This window comes from Uranotaenia lowii, chromosome 2 (genome assembly GCF_029784155.1).
Source record: "Uranotaenia lowii strain MFRU-FL chromosome 2, ASM2978415v1, whole genome shotgun sequence".
NCBI classification, from domain to species: domain Eukaryota; kingdom Metazoa; phylum Arthropoda; class Insecta; order Diptera; family Culicidae; genus Uranotaenia; species Uranotaenia lowii.
In genome coordinates, this window is record NC_073692.1 from 427,779,278 (window position 1) to 427,800,649 (window position 21,372).

Consider the following 21,372-nt stretch of genomic DNA (forward strand, 5'->3'; position numbering starts at 1 on the left):
AACAAGAGAAAAAAATCGGTGAAAGCTTTTTTCGATAATGAAAGCGAAATTCGAAACCGATGTTTTTTTTTCGGTGGCGTTACCACAAAGTAGGTAGGTTAAGTCGTGACAACGCCGTTGTCTTTCCTCGTATCGATCGTATGTGTGAATTTTGAAATCGTCATTGTTCTGGTGCCCCGGATTCGCGTATAAGTCACTCCCAGTGTCTCGGTGTCTCTTTTCGTAGTCGAGTAGCAGCAGCAGCAGCAGCAGCAGCAGCAGGACTCGACAAAGAAAATGATACTCGAAACTGTCGCCCTCGTTTTTTTTGGGTGGCGATGAGCAACACTGAACAAAAAAAAACTCAACACAAATACCGGACCCATCATGCAACTCATCACCATCATCGGGGTGCGTACTCGCGAATAATAATGATGGCCTCTAGAGGCGTCTTCTTCGTCTTATTTTGTTACTTCTACTGAATGGTGGTACTCATTCAGTTTCTTAACCTATTAAAATTGGGTATACAAAGCAGAAGACGGTAAAAAAAAAAGTTCATCCCAACCAATCATGGGGAAAAGCCAAAATGAGCACACAGCAGCAGCTGAATTGGCACGCACAGAGAGTCGGAGTCGAGTCGAGTCGATTTTGAGGTCATCCGCGTCTGTTTACCATTCGGGGTTCCACAGATTCCAGTCAGCCAGCCCTATTTTCTTAATTATCAAACGGTTCAGTTCGGTGTAATGGAGTGTGATTCTATCTAGCACACACCACACCAACAACAACAACAGCATCTCGAGGACGACCACTGTCATCGACTTTTGAACATGTAACTGCATAGTAGCAAACTACGCTATGTTTGAGCAGAAACTATGCTGTTGGTAGAAGATTGTCTAAACGAAGGTTGAAGCTAGCAACAACAAGAACACCAACCTATCCAAGTAGGCAATGCTAGCGCGCGCGAACAGAAGGGAACAGAGTAGAATCGTAGTAGCCCTTGCTAGAGTGAGTGCAAATGTGTAATCGTTCTTGCTCCTTCTTCTTTAAGCTTCGTTTTGATGATGAATTGTAAAACAAGTGAACGACCGTGCATGACCGAATTAAGAGTCAACGACATCGGTCGCTTTTCCATACTACGCCTTGCCTTGCCTTGGTGAGCTCACAAGAAAATACCCCTCACTCACACCACATTAGTAGACTTGGCTGCTGCCGGGCTGAGGAAGCTCCCCACAAGGTGGCGATGTTGGGGTTAACCTCGTATAAAATGACGTGTATTTCCATTTCGTTCTGGCTGCTGCTGCGCTAGTTTGTATGTTCTCTTGCTCATTCTCACCACCAGTGATGGAGCTCTCAGCTCCAAAACGTGTGTTGGTAATGGGGGGCTAAGTTGGGTGGAAGTTTATATAAGTTGCGCCCGATTCGCCTTCAGTAGTGATGGTGTGAGTGCGTTCGAGTCTTAGGGTGTTTGAACTGAAAATTGGCATACCTTCAAAGGTTATTACTGGAGGGTGGTTCAAATTTACTGAGGGGTCAACTACCGGTACTGACACCTTATTTCGGGGACTAGATCAGTGAGCGAAGAATAAGTACGAGTTGGACCGGGCAAAACTGTCCTACGTCTGCCGAACTGGTTGGATAAAGGACTGTTTTGACACTTTTACTTTTTACCTTCATTGAACAAGACAAGTATGTCATGCACTTCCAAATTTTTCATTGTCCCCTTCGGAGAGCAATTAACAGTGACATCAAAAAGTATCTGAAATGACTAGCTCAATTTGACAATAACTTTTCGAGTTAGAAAAAAACAACAAAAATCGAAAGTGTCAGTTTTAGCATGATGTAACATGCTTGGGTCAACGAAACGCAGCTACCTAACGGTAACAAACAAGCGGTATATGCAAATTTTACCGCTAATACGCGCACCAAAAACAATGTTTCATGAATACAGATCACCTCATTTCCGGTTCGACACCAACCATCATCATCATTGGTGCTGCCCCAAAAAAAAGAGTGTGGAAATCTAACGCGCTGCTGCTCATTGAAATTTACATTCATCAAGCAAGGACCCACAAGACCCACGATGAACAATGCAGCAACAACAACGACCCGTTCGTTCCATATTCATTAGACGATCATCAAGAGGTGATTGACATTTCTTTCTGCGCTTCACACTTCCTCTCTACTTTTTTTTGTTGGTCAAACGACGTCGAAGCCAAAGCAGTCGATTACGAAACGAGTGAAAGTGAAATTTTAGATTTCAAACGCATCGTCTTGGATTTTTTGTGTGTTTTTTTGTCTGTTTCCTCAGCAAGCGATCGCGTTGTCTCTGTTTGGCGCGCGATCACCAATACATTCGCACTGCAAAAACTCTTTCATAATAGCACTTAAATCTGAGCGGAGTGTCTCTGTGTGTGCCGCTAAGCTCGATCGAAAAGTGGAAAGGGGCCGCTAACTAAGCAGGCCTTAGACTTATCCTCAATTTCGCGCGGCGTTACCTTCCCTCGAACGTGTTTACCCATGTTATTGCCACACAGACAGACTTCGTCCGGTCGTCAGACGAATTCAAAAAAAGATTCGTCACACCACGTCCGTCATCGTCACCACACCTCCTCAATCTTGGAGCCTTGAGCAGCCCCCCGAAAACCGAAAAAATCGAAGTCGAGGACATTCGGAGGCCTTAAGAAGACCTCAACCGAAATAAATGAATGACAACGGGCGAAGGCGACGACGACCATTTCGACGAGTGTGTAGACAAGTTGAATAAGAGAGCCGCGAAGTAGCGAAATCCCCCCGAAAAAAAACGTACAATACAAACCGCTTTGTGCGGCGGCATTGACGAGATAATATGGCAGCAGCAGCAACATGGTTGATCGTCATAATTTTATTTTATTTCAATTTTTTTTTTTGGTTCACGGGTAGAGCGAGCGATATTTGTGTGTTTACACACAGTCAGTCGGGTCTTGCTTAATCAAATACGTTAGCGACTGTCTATTTAGGCGCATGGCCATGCACACAGATCGCCTTGAAGGTTCGAGGAGAAATTGTAGGTTTTCTCAATCAGTCTTCACAATTTACTTTAAAATATCAACAAGAAATATTAAAGGCTTCAAACGAAAAATGAACATTGGGAATGTGGCTAGCTTTATTGATTACACTAGAGAACAGCATTTTTGGTGCCTATGTTTTAATAACTATTTTTGGGAGATTTTGGCGTCTTGAATTCGAATCATTCACCATTTGTCTTTCAGCTCTTGTTTCGGTTTTGGCGATATTGCGTGTGAAAATTTTGAAATTGATCGATTTTGAGTAAAATCGATCATTGATAACTGATTTTTTTTTATCATCTATTCAATTAAGGATTCAGATTTCGCCGAGATGTTATAGATTCCGAGATATATAGCTTAAAAAAAAAACCATTTTAACTGAATCAAAGCAATCGGAAGATTCCTTTTAATTCAACCACGGTAAAGGGAATCTTCCGATTGCTTTGATTCAGTTGAATCATTCAACCAAGTAGGTTCACAACACAACAGAGTACAATTTTAAGAAATTTAAATAGACAAGATTACAACTATTTCTTACACCGCCTAAGAAAGTCTTCGAGTATTTGATATTAAAGATTTTGATTCATTGAAGAACTTTGTAGAAGACTGCAAAACGATTGGACTTATTATTAAAGAAATATCTAAGATTCTTTTGGGTTAAAATTTCTTAAAATTTTAAGAAAATTGAAGAAAAAAAACAATCCCCCTTATTCTGCGCCGCGCGTGAGGTGACGATAGTCGAATCGAGTCGGAGTCACGTGTGTCTTGTCACTTTATTCTCGAAGCCGATGTGACAGAGCATACGATTTGTACCTCACGGTGACTACTAGATTAGGATAAGAACTCAAAAAGTTCATTCTAAAAGACGTTTCTCACCTAAAGCGACTACTGGAATCGGGTGACTCGACTATCGTCACCTCACGCGCGGCTTAGAATAAGGGGGAATAAGAAAACATTTTTCTCAGAGGTCAAAATTACTCGCGATCTTCGGAAAAGTTGTTCATTGATTTAAAACCTTTAATTTTCAAATCTTTGTAATCTTCTTCAGTGTTGCCAAAAAAGTGTCTACTCATTTTCCAAAGTTATTTCTGAAACAAGATCTGTTACAGAAAAGAAAACTGATTGCATATTTGGAATCAGCGCCCCCCAAATAAGTCTAAATCAGTTCTTAAGTTCTTTGCACCTTGGAAAAATGTAAATGTAAAAATACAGTTATTAGCTGAGTCTGAAATCTTGACATGAAATTTAAAATCTGAAATTTGAAATCTTAATGTGAAATTTGAATTATTAATCTGAAATCTGAATATAAAATCTAGCTCTTAAATCAGAATCTGAAATCTGGATCAAAAACATGAATCTGAATCTGAAACCTGAGTTTGTAATTTTAATCTGAAATTTGAATCTGATTACTAAATCTGATTTCCAAATTTGAATCCCGAATTTAAATAGGCAATCTGAAATCTGGAATTTGACATCTTAATTTGAAATCTGATTCTGAAACCTTAAATCTGAATTTTGAAATCGGAATTTGAATATGAAGTCTGAAATCGAAACCTGAATCTGAAATCGAAACCTGAATCTGAAATCTAAATCTAAATTTGAAATCTGAATTCGAAATCGAGATTTCAAATCTTAACTTTAAATTTTAAATAAATTTAAATCTGAAATCTGACTCTGTCTAAAACCTAAAATCTCAATCCTTTTTTTTTTCAAATTTTAATTCAATGTCGAATCTGAAATCTCCGTCTGAATCTGTATGTTTCACTGCACAAAAATAATTTGGCATAATTTGATAACTACATACATCTGAATCTAAATCTGATATCTGAAATCTGATATCCGAATTCGAATATACAATCTAGAATCTGGAATTTGATATCTTAATTTGAAATCTGATTCTGAAACCTTAAATCAGAAATTTCAAATCGGAATCTGAATCCTAAATCTGAAAAAGAAACCTGAATCTTAATTTGAAATCGAGATTTCAAATCTTTACTTGAAATTTGAATTAAATTTGAATCTGAAATCTGACTATGTCGGAAATCTAAAATCTCAATACTTATCTTCTTTTTTTTCAAATTTAAATTTAAAATCGAATCTGAAATTTCAGTCTGAATGTTTCACTGCACCAAAATAATTTGGCAAAATTGTGAAGGCGCCTGAAAATTTTGAGTTTTTGCCCACAAATGCTCTCATTCAGTTGAAAATTGTTTGAAAAATTTTCAATGCCCTTTATTTACTTTATATTAGGTTGCAAAACTATATAAATGTATAGCCTCAAGAAATGTGACCTGAAAATTGGTTAAAAAATGTAAAAATTGAAGATTGGAAATAATGAATACATTTCCGAATTGCTTTGCTTGAAACGATTTTTAGAATTTTAAACCCTTTTTTTTATAAATAAAATATAATATAAATTTATTATTATTATTTTTTTGTTTTTCACCCAAATAAAATATTTAGGATTCAAGCTAAAAAGTCTTCCAGTTGGCGTTTGAATCCTCATTCATTGAAATCGATTCAATTTATTTCCAGATTTGTCCAAATGAGAAGGATTACTTCCTCCGTTCCAGTGTGATAACTGTCATAAATCAGGCTTTTCTAGAGGCTTAACCATCTCGTTTTGCAACACAAGTCCAAAACGCCAAAACTTTCGGTGGTAAGGGTCGTTTCCCATTATTGCACCAAACACAAAACGCCATGGCTCATCAGAAAATAGATGAACGAGCCGAGACGTTACAAACAGACACAGGTCACCAAAATCTCTATTTGCACCAACAAAGCGCGCGCGACCACCGAGAAACATCAAGCAGCCTGCTAGGATGATGATGGCCCGGGGTTCTCCCCGTAGGCAAACGGGTGGCAAACGCAACGCAAAGCAACCATCATCATCATCCCCCCTTACCCGAGCTGAAAACGGTTCGAAACGCACCAACCTAGTAGGCGAGCAAACGAACGAAACGAACAAGCAAGGTGAGATGAGGCGGCGGCATTCGAGACAAGGCAAGGCAAATCGAAGCAAGCTAGCTAGCGAACAGCGAACGAGCGAATATTTTTCTGACCTAAATAGAGTTCAAAATGATTATGGCCTAGTTAGACGGTCAATGAACTTCGGTTTTAGCCTCGACAAAACGACTGGCTGGCTGCCTGACTGGTTGCGCGTTTTGCGTCTGTAGTGTGCATGGTGTCTCTAATGCTCTAGCTAGCTCTCGCTCACTCACTCATTCGCTTTACTCTGCTCGCTCCTAGCTTAGACGACTACCACGACAATCGACTAGGAGGTTGTTTTTCCACCCCTCAATACCTGTGTCCTCGTCGTCGTTGTGTTTATCACTTTCTATTGCGCACGCTCTCAGGGCCATCGCTAATGCAAAAACTTGTTGGACAAAGCGAGATGCATGGTAGGTAGCCTTAGCGATGATGATGATAATATGAATGAGGGGGGTGGTGTTGAGAAGATTTTTGTTTTTTTTTTCTTCGGGTGGAAATTTGGCTGGGCCTACGTGACGATGATCATGGTTCAATGGATTAGATCGGTAAACAAAGCCCCTCAACTGATGTTTGTTTTTAATTGTAAAAAATGGCGCTTAAAACTAATGAGATGGAAATGAAAAAAAATTGGTGAACTTACCATCGCGACTCATTCCAACGGCGATACATTTTTTCAGTCTGCAATACTGGCAGCGATTGCGGTTTATTCGTAGTATACTACACTGTTGATTTTTAGTACAAGGGCGATACTGAATTTTCTGCTGAATCGAGCGCCTGAAGAAACCCTGTGTAGAAAAAAAAGAGACAGAAAGAGAGAGAACGAATTAATTTGAAGGTTGACCACATTGTCGCTGGCTTGGATTGAGCAAGTGTGTGGAGAGTTAGGCCCCCTTGTGCCTTAGCTAGATAGGTATTACAGAATTTAGTCCCCAACATATGTGTATGTATGAGGGAAAGAAAAAACAGTGGTGAACGTACATGATCCTCGCATAGGTTCTTTTCGAACTGCTTGCAGAGATCATTGATCAGATAGTCGGCACAGCAGTCACTGTTGCTGCCATTGGAGCTGCAACTGTTGCTGCAGCAGCTGTCGTCGCTAACTGGCTCCGGTGAAGCGGACAAGGACGAATGATCGGAACTCTGCGAGGACTCTCGACTCCGAACGACGGTCGAACGTTGGTGTTGATGTTGATGCTGATCTGCTGGGTGATGATGATCAGCTACTATGGCACAATGATGTCGACACTCTTGATCGGCAACCGAACTCTGCTGCTCCTCCTGGACCCTTTGCTTCTCTAGTTCCCGCTCACAGGCACTAATCCACTCTTTGGCAATCGTGGTCTTCTTCCACGGACAAAAATCAATCTTCGGTGTCGATTTCACCTTCACCGTGGGCAGTTGTTCCCTCTGATTGCCGCTATCGGTATTAGAACTACTACTAGAACTATTTCCACCTTCTTCCCCAACGACTGTCGCTGGATTGCTGGCCGGAACACACTTGATCTTCGGTTCCTCCTCCTTGGGAACTATTACCGCTTGGTGATCTACCACATTTTTGTTACTACTAATACCATTATTACTACTATAACCAGTACTTGGTGCTCCCTCACTGGCGGCGGAGAAAAGGTTGAACTTATTCAAATTTGAACTATTCAGCGGAGCAGACTCGAGGATCTTAACTAACGCACTGTGAGCCTTCTTAAGGCTACCGTTACCATTACTACTACTACTGCTACTACTATGATTAGTACTATTGCTATCGATAGGAGCCTTTAAACTACTTTGTTGTTGACTGCTTGGAACTTTTAAACTTTGTTCAGTCTTCAAGGCCACCTTCTTCCCAGCCGAGGAGTTCTCATTGCTGGCGGCCGTAGATTCTTGTTGCACTGCACATCCCATCCTGCCGTTGCTTCTGATCCTGAGGCAATAGCAAGCAAATTCTTCTATATAGTCTCTTTTTGGCGGGTTTCCTGAGATCCCGTTTTCCTTCCTTCTTCCTTCGAGAGATAGACGGAGTGGGGCTGAGATAGACACGTTGATTTATTGCACTTCCAGTGGGCTCATTTTGGAGCTTCTCCACGACCAAACAAACAACCCAAAAACCAGACCCAAAACTCTTCCGAAAACTTTATCCTTTTAAGTCACTCCCGGAACGATCACGATCACGTAAATTCGTCGAAACCGACCAACCTCCAACTTTGAGTAAAACTCGCTACTCGCTACACTCCTAGAGCGCCGGGCGGACAACGACGATGCTTACATTCCAGAGTATAATTCGCGAATGAAACTCGACGAAAACTGTGTACCAAACAACTCGCACACTTGCATTTGCCAGCCAGAGTCAGTCAGCGAGCGAGCAAACGAGCGAACCAACAAGCAAAGCAACGAACTCCCTAGGCCCCCAATGCTGAACACAACACAGAAAATGCTCGTAAAGGAAAAAGAGTGTGAGAGGATGTTGGAGCTGAACCACCGTTGTTGTTGTTTTTGCTAGTTGGTGGTTTGTTGTCGGTTTTCCGATACCCCACAAACCCCCTAGCTGAAGTTTGTCTGTGTGTGTGACGGTATTTCCATCTCACTTCCCCTGTAACTGTGTTATACTTTCTCACTCATCGATTGTGATGGCCAAATTGAAGGTAGCAAGCAAAATAGAAGCAGAAAAAAAACAGAGACTTGTACGACCCTACCACACCGTTATTCGAGACTGTGTGTTGTTATGTTGCTGCTGGCTGATGGTCAAAGTGTAGCGCCGCTACCGTTTGCTGCTTCTGCTCTGCCCTGCTCTCCTCTGCTTGCTGGGACCAGCTGCTCGCTGCAGAGACAGTTTTCCCCATCCGTACGCCCGTCGTCACCGGGTTAACTTTTTAACACCAGATCCAGCAGAGGAAGTTGACGGCTCGAAACGAGGACTGGCCGAAAGAAGTGAAGTTTGGTTCGGTTCGAGAAAATTCCAAACTTCCAAAAAGAAAAATCGGGTTGAGAAGGGAATTTCCGAAAAAAATGAAGTTGGGGAAATTGGTCGAGAAAATTCGAGAAAAATAAATGATACAATTTTTACTACTTTATTATCCATTCATTAAGATCAAGGCTTTTTCTATCGTCGTTTTTTGCAATGCAACAGGATTTAGGCCTAAAGATTCGTTTATTTAAAGATAACTCTTGTCGGTATTTTGGACCCTGCTTAGAACCACCTTTAGGAAGTTCCGAAAGCACACTGCAATGCACAAAACTTGTTGTACAGTGTAAAATACTGGTTAATTTTCTGTAGCCGATTGGATAAATTTCAATCTATACAAACTTGTTGTACAGTGTAAAATACTGGTCAGTTTTCTGTAGCCGGTTGACTAAATTTCAGGATAAAACTTCAAAATGCAATACAACTATCCTTCAGGCGGCTCAATGATAAGTTCAGGAAGTCCTTCACAGGCCCTCATGTAATGCGGAGGGGTTTTCGAAATTTAAATTTGACTAGAAATAATAACTACATCAAAAATGCACAGTAGATAAAGAAATTGACTTCTTCAACCATTTATTTTATTTTATTTCAAGAATACTAGTGATAAAAGTCTGAGATCACTGTTTCAATTCAAATTCTTCCAGTTATCAAAATAAGAGGCCAATAAAGTTCATTTTGAAGTACACAATAATAACTTTACATGTTCAGTAGACTGGGTCGATTTGGGATCATTTTTCAATTTCTCAAACAATGGAGTCTAAAAGCTTCAATTTGGTTCAAAACTCATCCATGATTTTTTCCAGAATTTTTAAGTAACGTTTACATGAGTAAATTTGAACTTTTCGGTTTGTATGAAAAAATTGAATATTTCGTAATGAAAAATCAAGATCATTTTTGTTTCATCTGTGGAACCGAGCCTGCTAATGGTTTTTGTGCCAATTTATAAATTCTTAAAGGCAAATTTTCCGCTGTACAACTCTGAATCAGATTAAACAAAAAAGCTATTGGGTGTTGAATGACTTTAGGCGTTTATAAACAATAAATTCAATTGATATCACTGCTGGGTGCCAAGCGAGGTATTGCATGACTATACTTTGCGAGCCACCAGCAGTGATGTCAATTGAATCAATTGTTTTTCAATGCCAACAAAACATACCCCTGTTAAACAGCTAATACCTTTTCGCCTAATAAGATACAAAGTTGAGGTCTTCGACAAAGTTGTTCTAATAAAATTGCTTTAGAAAATTTATAAATTGGCACAACAACCATTAGCAGGCTCGGTTCCACAGAAGAAACAAGAATTATGTTGATTTTTCAGTACAAAATATACTATTTTTTCCCTCTACAAACCTAAATGTTCAAATTTACTCATGTAAATGTTACTTGAAAATTCTGGAAAAAACATGGATGAGTTTTAATCCAAAATGAAGCTTTTTAGACAAGAGGGTTGAGAAATTAAAAAATCGATTCAGTCTAATGTTCAATTCATCATGGAAAGCTTATACTGACAAAGTACAGGTAATTTGATTTCTTGAATGATCAATAAGAAATCGATAAACATGAAAATAAGGAATTCTAAGTTTCGTTTTAAATATTGAAATCACAAATCAAATACTAGGTTATTAAGTTGAGTGTTACGGCCAAGAAAGACACCGACTAAATTTCGAGAGCAGTTGTAGTTGTTGATATTGTGCAGTTCACACTCTACTGGACTTCACACTTTTAAAGTGTGACGGTAGAAAACTGTGACCAAAAGTGTGATCTGTCATATTTTTGGGTTTGTTGTTGTTTTACTCAGTTTGTTGTTGTTTTGTTGGATGACAGTCAGTCGCTCGGACGATTCGCAGCTGCACCAAGGAAGTGTTGCTAGTAATCACGATAGAAAAACTGTTTTATTTGTTTTATAAAACATTTCGATTCTTCAATGTTTTTTTTTTTACAGAAATTAATTGTTGTGTATGAATTTAATGTTTTCAATGTTTTATAATAAATAAAATACGTATTTTCAAGAGCTTTTAAATCCTGTTTTAAATGTTTTTATTTATGAATGCTCATATTCGATACAAAATAATTCCTGGCAACAAAACTTAACAGTTTTGAACTGTGATTGGAAAAGTGAGTCGAAAATCCAACTTCCAATGCAAAATACGATATGTTGCTTCAAAACTATCAAACTATCAAACATATTTTTAGTACATTTCTAATGCTTTAAACTGAAACTCGAACTTACAGTTTAGTCTGCCTTCTCCAAGGCTTGGCCTATTCTTCTTGTCAAGTGTTAAAAAAATCGAGTGATTCCTGTGATGAAATCGTGTATCCTTTTTAGAAAATTTCAGCTAATTTTGATTAATTATTCTTTTCTTGTACTTACAGGTTACAGAGGGGCATTCTGCGGAACCTAGGCAGTAACGGAATCGTCCGTATGGACCGAAACAGATCATTTAACCTGGAACTCAGGAATTATGATTCCTGGAAGATTTTCATACTATTAAACGACTGAGGGTTTCAGAAAAGATAGCTGACTTACGTGACAAATCGAACATTGCGTATACAAACGAATAAATACGAATAAACTTAGCAACTTTTGGTTTTAGATAAAAATCGACTAACGCACATAAAAATGCCAACTCACGATGTACTCGCTTTCAACAATTTGACTTTACCACATCCGGTCTTTACGTTCGTTCTCCTGTCATCATTAACTATCATTACTAAAATCGGTTGACCAACCGTGATGATTACGGCAGGGTTGCCTGTTTGCCGACATTGAGATTGCGCATTCAAATTTAGCTTTTAAGTAGATGCCTCGAATTAATTTCTGAACTTTTGAATCACTGATCATTTCAATAAAGAAGATTAAAATCATGAAAATAAGTGAAACGTTTAAAGTTTTGAAGTTCAAGCTCTGAATATTTGATTGCCGTCAATTGGAATACAAAAGGTATAAACAATAATTTCAATTTATAGGCTTCCGAGACTATCGGAAAATATTGGTTTTGAACGATTTGTTAGATTTTGTTTATCACCTCTTGTTTCGGTGATATGTAATCTATATGAAAAAAATTGAATCGATGATATTATTTTTTCTGAGATTAAATTCTCTAAAAAAGTGAAACTCTACAATTCTCAAAAATTTGGAAAAATCATTACCAGTATTTCCGACATTAATTTAAAAAATAAATAAAAATAAGGTTTTATTAAATATAACAAATTTTTTCATTTGATTTTTGCTTTGAGAAATATCTAAAATTTAATCTTGTTCAAATTTTTGTTCATATTCGTCTAAATTCCCGTATTTTTTATTCTCGTATCGGGAAATTTCAACAAAAAGAAATATACAGCTATAACTTTTTTTTTTTCAAAGATGACAAAATTGGTGAAAGTTGATTATTGATTAAGAAACTTTTTTTTCAATATTTTTTGCATTCTTCTGCACAGTTTTGACAAAAAAGTACAAAAATTTCTCAAATCATTTTTACCTATTTTTATAAGCTGCATATTTGGATTCAAGGCAGCCAAAGTTAGCATCTAAATTCTATGCACCATGAAAAATAGGAAATTTTTGTGGCTTTTTGCAATTGATCAAAACCCTTTTGAATGTTCTGAGCATTTAGAAAACCTGTCAAATGGCTACCTCCTTGTTGATGTGTTAGATTAGTATTCGATGAATAAATTTTGAAATGAAAATGGTTGGTTTGAAATTCTGAAGTTGTTTAGTTACACTTTTTAATAAAAATCCATTCTATTCTGATGGAGGGCTAAATTTCGCCAGAAGCGAACCAATTTTCTGACATTTTTGGTACCACTTATTTTTAAACGCAATTTGGGATTAAGTAATTTCCCATAACTCCAGTAAATACATTTCTTAAACTGAAAATTGTACTTGGAACAAATTTCAACGGGGGGTGGGCAGGGGCGTGATTAAACCAAGGCATTGGTCCTTCATCATCAGCTCCGAGACATTAATTGATGTATCTTGACTTCCAAAACCTAAGTGGATTTGGTTTGGCTTTAGTACTGAGTAGCGTACATAGATTCAAGCAACCTAAAATTGTGCGATCCTTTAACCCTCTAAAGTTAATTTACAAACAGCTTCCGTTTTACAAAAATAAAATTTAAGGTTAAGGAAAATTTTAAAAATATGTTTTTTTAACATTCCATAACCATCGGGGCTAACGAACGACATTTTCAGTGCTTTTATAAGCTTCTCTAAGCTGTAGCATCTGACAACTAATTATTTTTGTATGGATTGTAAGTTTAAGATAAATAATGTTCCAAAAAGTACGGAGATGATAGCTCAAATCTGAGAAAAAACTTAAATTTGACAAAAAAGCTTAAACCTAAGAGATGTTTTCCTCACGACTTTTACAACGTTGCATCCGGGAGGTTTAAAGGGTCAATTTAATACAATAATACAATAATTTCACGTGCCATTTTTCATATTTTTCATGATTAACTTCATTTATGAGTGAAATATTGGAAAATAGTAGAAAATTGGTTCGAAAAAAGTACCCGGTCCAAAATAAGTACGTTACCCTGTTTATTTTACTCGGATTGAGCTTTCCCATTTCAATATTCTAAATATCTAAAACCAAATTTATAATTACATTTTTTCGGAAAAGAAATGTTTTCGGAAGTTTTCGGGATAAACAAATTAAGCAACGCTTGAAACAGCACAACAAGTACGTTCATTTAAAAATTTTAATATTAGGAAATTTTCTGAAACCAATTTCACTTCAATTGTTGAATTTCAACATAAGAATCAAAACTTATAAAAATAATTACCTTGACCGGTATTTTCAATAATAGATAGTTAAGTTCGATGATAAAAAAATTAAAGAAAAACGTGCTTTAAAATCTCAATCGAAGTATACCAAATCCAAGTTAAGGGGATACAATACATCAAACGCTGCAGGAAAACAGTCGTTAAAGTTATTTAATTTAATTAAAGTTATTTAATTTTTGGGCGATTGAAAAAGTTTGGGGCCCAGGTTTGCAGCTGAAAAAGGAAAAAAAAACTTGGTAGGCTGTTTTATTGCGACACTTCCAACGGTATCAAATGATCAAATTTATGACAAAATAGTTGAAGAAAAAATCTAGACAAGTCATGATTCAACAAATCACTTTTTTCCAATCTTCCTTCGAACTCGGTCGAAAAAACACGTGTTTCGAGTAAATGATAGCAAAAACTTGTTCTGTTGGTTTCGAGTGATTGAAAAGTGATTTCCCGATACGGTTAAGTGTTTGAAAGTGCTACGCAGTGTTTTTTTTCGTTAAAAGCTGTTCTCGATACTTGTTGAACCACGTTTTAAGTGATTTCTCTGCCCTTACCGTGGACCAGCGTTCTGGATAAGCCACGTAATCAAAAGGATTTTTTTTCCTGACAGGTAATTTTGATTTCAAGTTCCATCAAACCTCGTAGTGCAAAATTGGTTGTTACTCTTCGACAGGTAAGCAGTGAATCAATTTCGGTACAAAAAAAAACAAATCTTTTAAAGGGAAACTGGAAAAAACAGTGCTCCGTAAAGTTCCCTGAAATTGAACAAAGTCGGAGATTCCGCTAAGAACGATTCTTGATTTTACCGAAAAATTGCTCAATTTATCTTAAGTAAGCTTTTTTCTATTATTTTCAATAAAAAGTAACAAATTGATTTCTATATGATGATGAAAATTTATTTGATTTAAGTAGTTAAGAAACGAACCCCAAACCTTCATTATTTGAGCCAATTTTTGAGTGGGCTTTCAATTTCATTTAAAGTCCTCCATCAAATCCTCTTCTTACCCTTTTCTAAGTACTTAACCTAAAATAAAAATTGTTTTTTTTTTTTGATAAACAATTTGTGAATAGTGATTTTTGAATTTTCAACTATGCTGTACGTATGGTTTTTTCTTGGTGGACAGTCATGGAAAGTTTTGGATTTCTTGTTAATTTTTCACTTGTGTATTCAAAGCTACTTTATCAAGAATCTGATTTAGAACTTCCTTTTCTCAATTGTTACTGTTTAACTCTTATGATATATAAACTTATCAATTTTACCGTCACGTCATTTAGGGTTCTTTTGCTTGAGTCAGTTATGAGAAACATCGCTTGGGCATAATAGTACGAGAAAAAGAAGTATTCTGGATTATGTTTTTCTCGAAATTTCTCTCGAAACTTCTCTCGAAACTTCAGAGAAGAATAATCCCAAAAACTGCGGTTTGATTCATGTGAATTGATTAAAATTGTCGAAAGGATTTGTCTCCCTGACAGGTATTTTTGATTCTTAGATTTTGTCCTTTCTTGTTGTTTTTTTTTTCCTACAGATGAGAAAGCAAATGTAATGAACACTTTTTCGAGAGAAACCGTAAGGACTCGGAGATTCTCTCTTTGACGACAGGCTACCGAATAACCTTTTTTAAACTAATAACTATTCAAAATATGTCCGACAGCTGGCTGTGAAAATTTCAGTTTCCGTCTCTCCTCAGCGTGTTTTAAGAGTTTTTTCCCAAAGTTTGTTTAATTATTCAGCAATCATGGATTGCAATTTTGAGGTAAAATATCCACATAAAATTTATTACACGAAGTTTTTAAACTACAAATTTGTCCAGATCCTCATTTGTGAAACTGATCTCCAATTTTGCAAGTTTCTAAATTGCGGGTTTTGCAGTTAAAACTTCAAAATCGAGCTAAAATTTCTTTAAAAAAATTCTAAATTACAAAATCTAATGGCAGTTATTCGAGTTTCGATTTTGTTTTCGGGTTTTTTTTTCTACCTTGAACTAAGAATTTTTGTTCGGACTATATTGTATGTCATATTTCAGATTCAAATTCATACAGGTTTAGAGAAACACAACTCCGAAAACTGCTCTTGACTGGTAGTACATTTAATATTGGTTATATATATGATCTTTTCAAAACTAGCACTAAAACAATCAAAATTTTCAAACATAGAAAAAAGTTTGATAGCCGAATGTTTGCATCAGTCTAATTAAAAAAACAAGGTAGTCTGAATAATTCCGATACCATGGCGAAGCACCAAAAAAAACCCGAGCAAGCCTTGACTTCATTTTCTCTCCAAACTTTCCTCGGGCTTTGTTAGTGAAACACGTGTTTCAAAAAACCGGAAAAGAAAATTTTCTATTCGTTTCAAATGATTAAAATAGTGATTCCCCGGAACAGGTGAAGTGTTTAAATAAGTTCCTCCTTTTTCCTTTCAGGTAAATCCGAGTCCTGGACCAATGTCAAGCTCTAGTGATTTCTTCTGCTGATTTTTTCGGTGCAATTCCGATCAAACCACGTGTTCAAGGGAATGTTTCTTCTTGACAGGTAATTTTAACAACTTTTTTTTTTAATAAAAATGGTTTGTTACGTTTTTCTTTGCACTCAACAGGTAATTGTTAGTCCGTGTATTTGCGTTTTAATTCGAGAGAATCGAATAGTAAGCTGCATTGAAATCTATGAGTTTCGATGAGTTCTCACGGGATAATCTCTGGTAAGTTTTTTTTTTAAATTTTCTTGAAAGTCATTCTTTATTTCTAAAATGTTGAGTTCTAAAACAAAGTAGCGCTGATGTGGTCTAGTGGATAGACTGGCGCGAGTCTGGTAACCCAGGCGTACTGGGTTCGATTCCGGGTATCGGCAAGAAAAACTAGCTATTTAAACGCAAAAAAAAAAAAATGTTGAGTTCTAAAACAAAGTGTATTAAAGTCGGTTTTTTATTATTCAAGCCTCAAATAATTTTGATTTAGCTTCTCTCACATTGATAGGCTTCTAGTAAAATTTATGATCCCCCGAAACGGGATTAGTGTTCGATTAAGTTCTAACGTCTCCCTTTTTTCCTTCAGGTCAACCTACGTCCTGGTCGGAACTCCAATGATTCGTTCTGCTGACATTTTGTTTCTGCTGTGTTCAAGCGGATTGGTTTTCCTGGCAGGTAATTATGACTCTTGATTCAATGAATTTTGGTACTTAATCGATTCTTTCTTTTCGGCAGGTATGTGATTGTAGGTCCTGATTACGTGTTTTGTTTGATTTCGAGAGTAACAAAAGTTTTGCTAAGAATTCTGAACGTAGCATGCACATTACGGTTTCCACGAGTTTTCATCGCGTTCTGGTAAGTTTTTTTTTTAAGTTTTTATTCATGTTTATAAAAACACGGGAGTTTTGGAACTGTGCTTGTTGAATTAGGGCGTAAATTTTCATTTAAACTAGACAATATTGATAATTTTTTTTATTCAGCTCTTTTCACATTAGAATTTTTCCAGTAATATATTTCTTTTTTAATTTTTTTTTATTTTCATAATTTATTTTTCAATAAATTTAAAAATATCGAATCTTAATTGTGGTCCCTTCAATAGTTTTTTCGAATTGTGTTGCAATCCTGAAAATTTGGTAAAAAAATTTATTCCAAAATGAATTTTCGTTTTTTTTCATGTTTTTCTCAGTTTTACATACCTATATTCTGTTTAAAGAGATTGAATTTAAGTATTTGTATAAAATTGATCTCAAATAATTTAATTCTAATAAATTTCTTTTTTAGAAATTTCTGATTTAAAAACTCGATGTTTTGTTACGAAACTGCATTCTTATACTTTGATCTAATTTAAAATTGATCCTTAAAATAGGAAATTATTATTTTTACTAAATTTGATTAGAGACAATGGAAAAATTATCTAAATTTGATCTGCTGAGACTTGAAAACAATTTAATTTTTTCAGTAAAAATTGAATTATGGTTTTGAGGTTATTTTTTGGATCTTACACTAGTGATCCGCTACTTTCCTCAAAGGTCGGTGTTTTGAATTTTTTTTCTTAACGACAATTGATTTCAAATGTTTATTCATAACTCGCTCTTCTGATACATGAATTTTGATCCTATCAAGTGAACAGTCTTGGTTTTTAACTGTTACGTTATTGGAATGGACCTGCCATGACACAGTCCAAGAAAACTTTGGGATAGTGATCCAAAATATATATTCACATTCATGTGACACAAAAGATACATTCCAAGACTGGCCCCGTGATCTTCTTATCAATTGTAATTTTAAAAGCTTTTAAAACAGAATAAATTTATTCAAAGGGCTTGTTTTCAGGACTTCATAAAATATCACTTCATCACAAACAAATGATTTTCGCTAAAAATCAGCATTCGTCACTACTGCGCATTTCCTTCTCAGAATAATTTTTTTTATTGATTCATACGTTCTGCTTATTCTCAGGTTTCAAATTTCTTAATAAAAATTTGTGATTCGAAATGTATCCTAATTTCTTTAATACTTCTCCAAAAAAAACATAATGAAGATAATTTCGAATTACCGACTTCCTGATGAGGAGATATTAAGTATACGTAAGAAAATAAACAACCTTGGTCTAATACAATTGATTCAAACTCTAAATCAACGAAAAAACGATTAAAAATAAATTTTGCTTTTCGGAGTCTTTCCATTCAATAGGAAGCGGAATAGCTGTGCTGCTACATAAACTAACCAGTTGATATCGAAAGAGGTAGCGACCTAACTAATCTAAGTTTACCAGATTGCCCGGTTTCATCCGGGTTACCCCGGATATTTAATACAAATTTTGGGAACAGTCCAGTCAAGCCCGGTTGCCCGGATTATATTGAAAATAACTGGATTTATTCACATTATTTGGTAAAAAATAAACTTGTGTTGTAATTTTTTTTAAATGTCACCAAAACGAAATGTTTTGAGCAAGTTTAAAAAAAATAATCATAAAAAGTTTTTTGGAAGCCTGAAATACGATTTATAATATTTTGATAAATTTTTAGGAGAAATATGTTTTTAATTTTTTTTCTACATTTTTGTTGAGTAATTTCTAGGTTTTAACAAAACTTGCCTGGATATAGCACGGATTTTTGGTCGTCAATTTTGAAGTCAAATGCCCGGATATTGCCAGGTTTTTATATAAAATTGCCCGGATACGTGCTGAGAAAATTCTTGCAACCTTAGACTAATCTATCCTTTGGCCAAGTAAAACAAAACTTTTTGGGTTCTTTCTTTGACACCTATTGGATTTACAAACAAAAGTATGAAAATAACGTCACAATTATACTACACGATTGCATAATGTCTTGTATTTAATGTTTATTCTTCATTTTTTTTTTGGAATTGAGTGAGTGATGTGAGAATAACTATGCATCAGTCAAATAAATATGTTTCTTTTTACTTTAATAGTACCATATAATCGTTATCATACTCGCGCAAAAATGATACAACACATTCGGGTTCATTTGCTGATAAGGTTTATCTGCAAATTTGTTGCCATTTATTTTTGCAGACACACATTCACAATTCGACCAGTAATTCGACCAGCTGGGACTGGATTCCATTTTACTAGTAGGTACCTCTAGTGCTTTGTCGGGGCCAAAACCCGCCTTTGCTTGCTTCTTCTCTATCGTGGCCTCAAACGAACGAACGAACGGTCCAATCTAGCTAGAGTTTTCTCTCCCTCTGCCAGTATGTTGTAGTAGTGACGGTTTTGCTTTTTAACAAAGGCACTGTGAGTATAACCGAGCAGCAGCAGCAGCAGCACAGTTCAACGACCTGTCATTGCCGTCGATGTGAGCCACCCCACCTCACAACCAGGGCTTTCCATCCCCGCTTGCCCCCTTCTTCGTCGTTCCTCCTCCTCCTTCTCCGATGGAACCAACCCCTCTGCTTACTTGCTTGTTGATGCAATCCACCCACTGACTGACTGGTTGGCCTCTCCAAAGCAGCATTCATTGGGGCCTTTTTTCGATCGGTTCGCATACATGCGTCCCACTGTTGTCAATTTCAAACCCCCTGAACTCCGCTCCATTCCGCTGCGACCCAGTGTCTGTGCACTCTACTACTCTGGCGTTTCCTTCCCCACCTCAACCCGACCAACCAATCGACGACGGCTCTCGCTTTGGCGCGTTGTAGGAAAATCAGCGCACGGATAGTGGATTAAAATTGAAAAAAAAGTTAAATATTTTAAATATCAGTTGTGTATCCGCTCAACTTAATCTACCCTGAGTCAAGAATTCTCTAACATTATTTGTGACCAAAATATTGGACCAGAGCCCAGTGTTCGACCATCGCATTCGCTCGAAAACGGAACGGGGTTGCACGTTTTGAAAACGCAAACCAACCGAGCAGACCTCGTGTGGCACACGTTCATTTGAAGTTTTTCGTTCGCTCCTCTGCTCGCTCGTTGCTTGCTGCTTGCTGCTCGCTGTTCACAGCCTGGCCCCATCAATTGAGCTCAACTCGAACGGCTGTGTGCTGTTGCTGCTGCTGAACCAAACTCGAGCGAGCGAACGAACGAACGAGCAAACGACTCCTCTATAGGTTGTATGCGTTTGCCCTCGGAATGTGCTCCGTTGTGTTGGTTGGAGACTTTTTTTTGCCTTCCATTCGCGGTGACCCAATTTTTGGTCATCTACCCCGGCACGGTCTCTCGAAGTCTCGGCGGAGCGCTTGCCATCGTCGTCGTCGTCGTTGGTCGGTCGTCGGTTGGCTGGCGTTGAAGCTCCTAGCTTTGGCTCCTAGTTCACTTTGTTCGTTCGCACAGTTTTCAGCAGCAGAGCAGTGTGATTCAGCCTCGCACACACCAAAAGTGTGTGTTATTGCTTTATTAGCGCGATTGGCGGGGCCCCAGGAACGCAATCGAATCGACTGGGGACAAAACGAGCTAGCACGACGAGATACGACGGGGAAGGATTTATGCAAACCAAGGGTGGCAAGTTAGGAAGGGGAAAAGAGTGGGTAAAATGCCTTACTTTTTGGCGACGCAGTAAAACATCATCAGCTCGGAAAAGTGAGAGGAATCCATCGCAACATTACACCGAGCGAGGTTAAGCAGCAGCAGCACACCGAAAACTCCGAAGGAGATCATGACGGTGATACTGTAGTCTGTGATGAATTCATGGTTTTTCGAAAGCCGCCAACCCATTCTCTGTCCTCCCAATTTGACCGTCAGCAATTATTAGGAGCGCAAAAAATTTGAGAAATCAAAAAAATAAATAAATACACCAAACAATGGGAAAACCAGGGTGGTCGGTTCGTCGGTTGCCCTTAATCATTTCGATTGTCATCATATTGCATAGAGCACCACACGCAACGCAATGCAAATCGCCAGAGGACGACGACGACAACGACGTCTATCTGTGTCATCATGGCTGTTGCGTTTTATGATTTGTCTGTTAGATATTTAAATCTATACAATACTTGAAAGAGGGACTCGTTCACATAAACCGTTTTGAAACATTTAAAAAAAAAAAATTGGAAAAGTTTAAGTTTTACAGATTTGAATGGGAAACATGTTACTTTGAAGCTACACTGATGGACAAAAGTATTCAACATAAGTTCATTGATTTGAATTTAAAGCAACTCTTAATTATTATTGATATTTACATTTTTTTTATGTAAATAAAATCAGTAA

The 21,372-nt window shown here is 37.1% G+C and overlaps 1 protein-coding gene and 1 long non-coding RNA gene across 4 annotated transcripts in view; one reads left to right on the forward strand and one right to left on the reverse strand.

Annotated features, from left to right (window-relative positions):
* LOC129749726 (ecdysone-inducible protein E75-like) overlaps window positions 1-21,372 on the reverse strand; it is a 172,188-nt gene that overhangs the window by 22,232 nt on the left and 128,584 nt on the right. For 2 of the 3 annotated variants that reach the window (XM_055744779.1, XM_055744781.1), the window contains one exon: window positions 6,655-6,799. In XM_055744779.1, the coding sequence (XP_055600754.1) occupies window positions 6,655-6,799 (145 nt within the window). Of the gene's footprint in view, window positions 1-6,654; window positions 6,800-6,992; window positions 8,304-21,372 lie in introns of those variants that run through there. The other variant, XM_055744780.1, reaches the window with a different exon arrangement.
* Window positions 14,132-17,068, forward strand: LOC129749727 (uncharacterized). The gene is made up of 5 exons (XR_008738151.1): window positions 14,132-14,357; window positions 16,168-16,276; window positions 16,341-16,442; window positions 16,795-16,883; window positions 16,944-17,068. It is a non-coding gene; the product is annotated as an uncharacterized LOC129749727 (long non-coding RNA).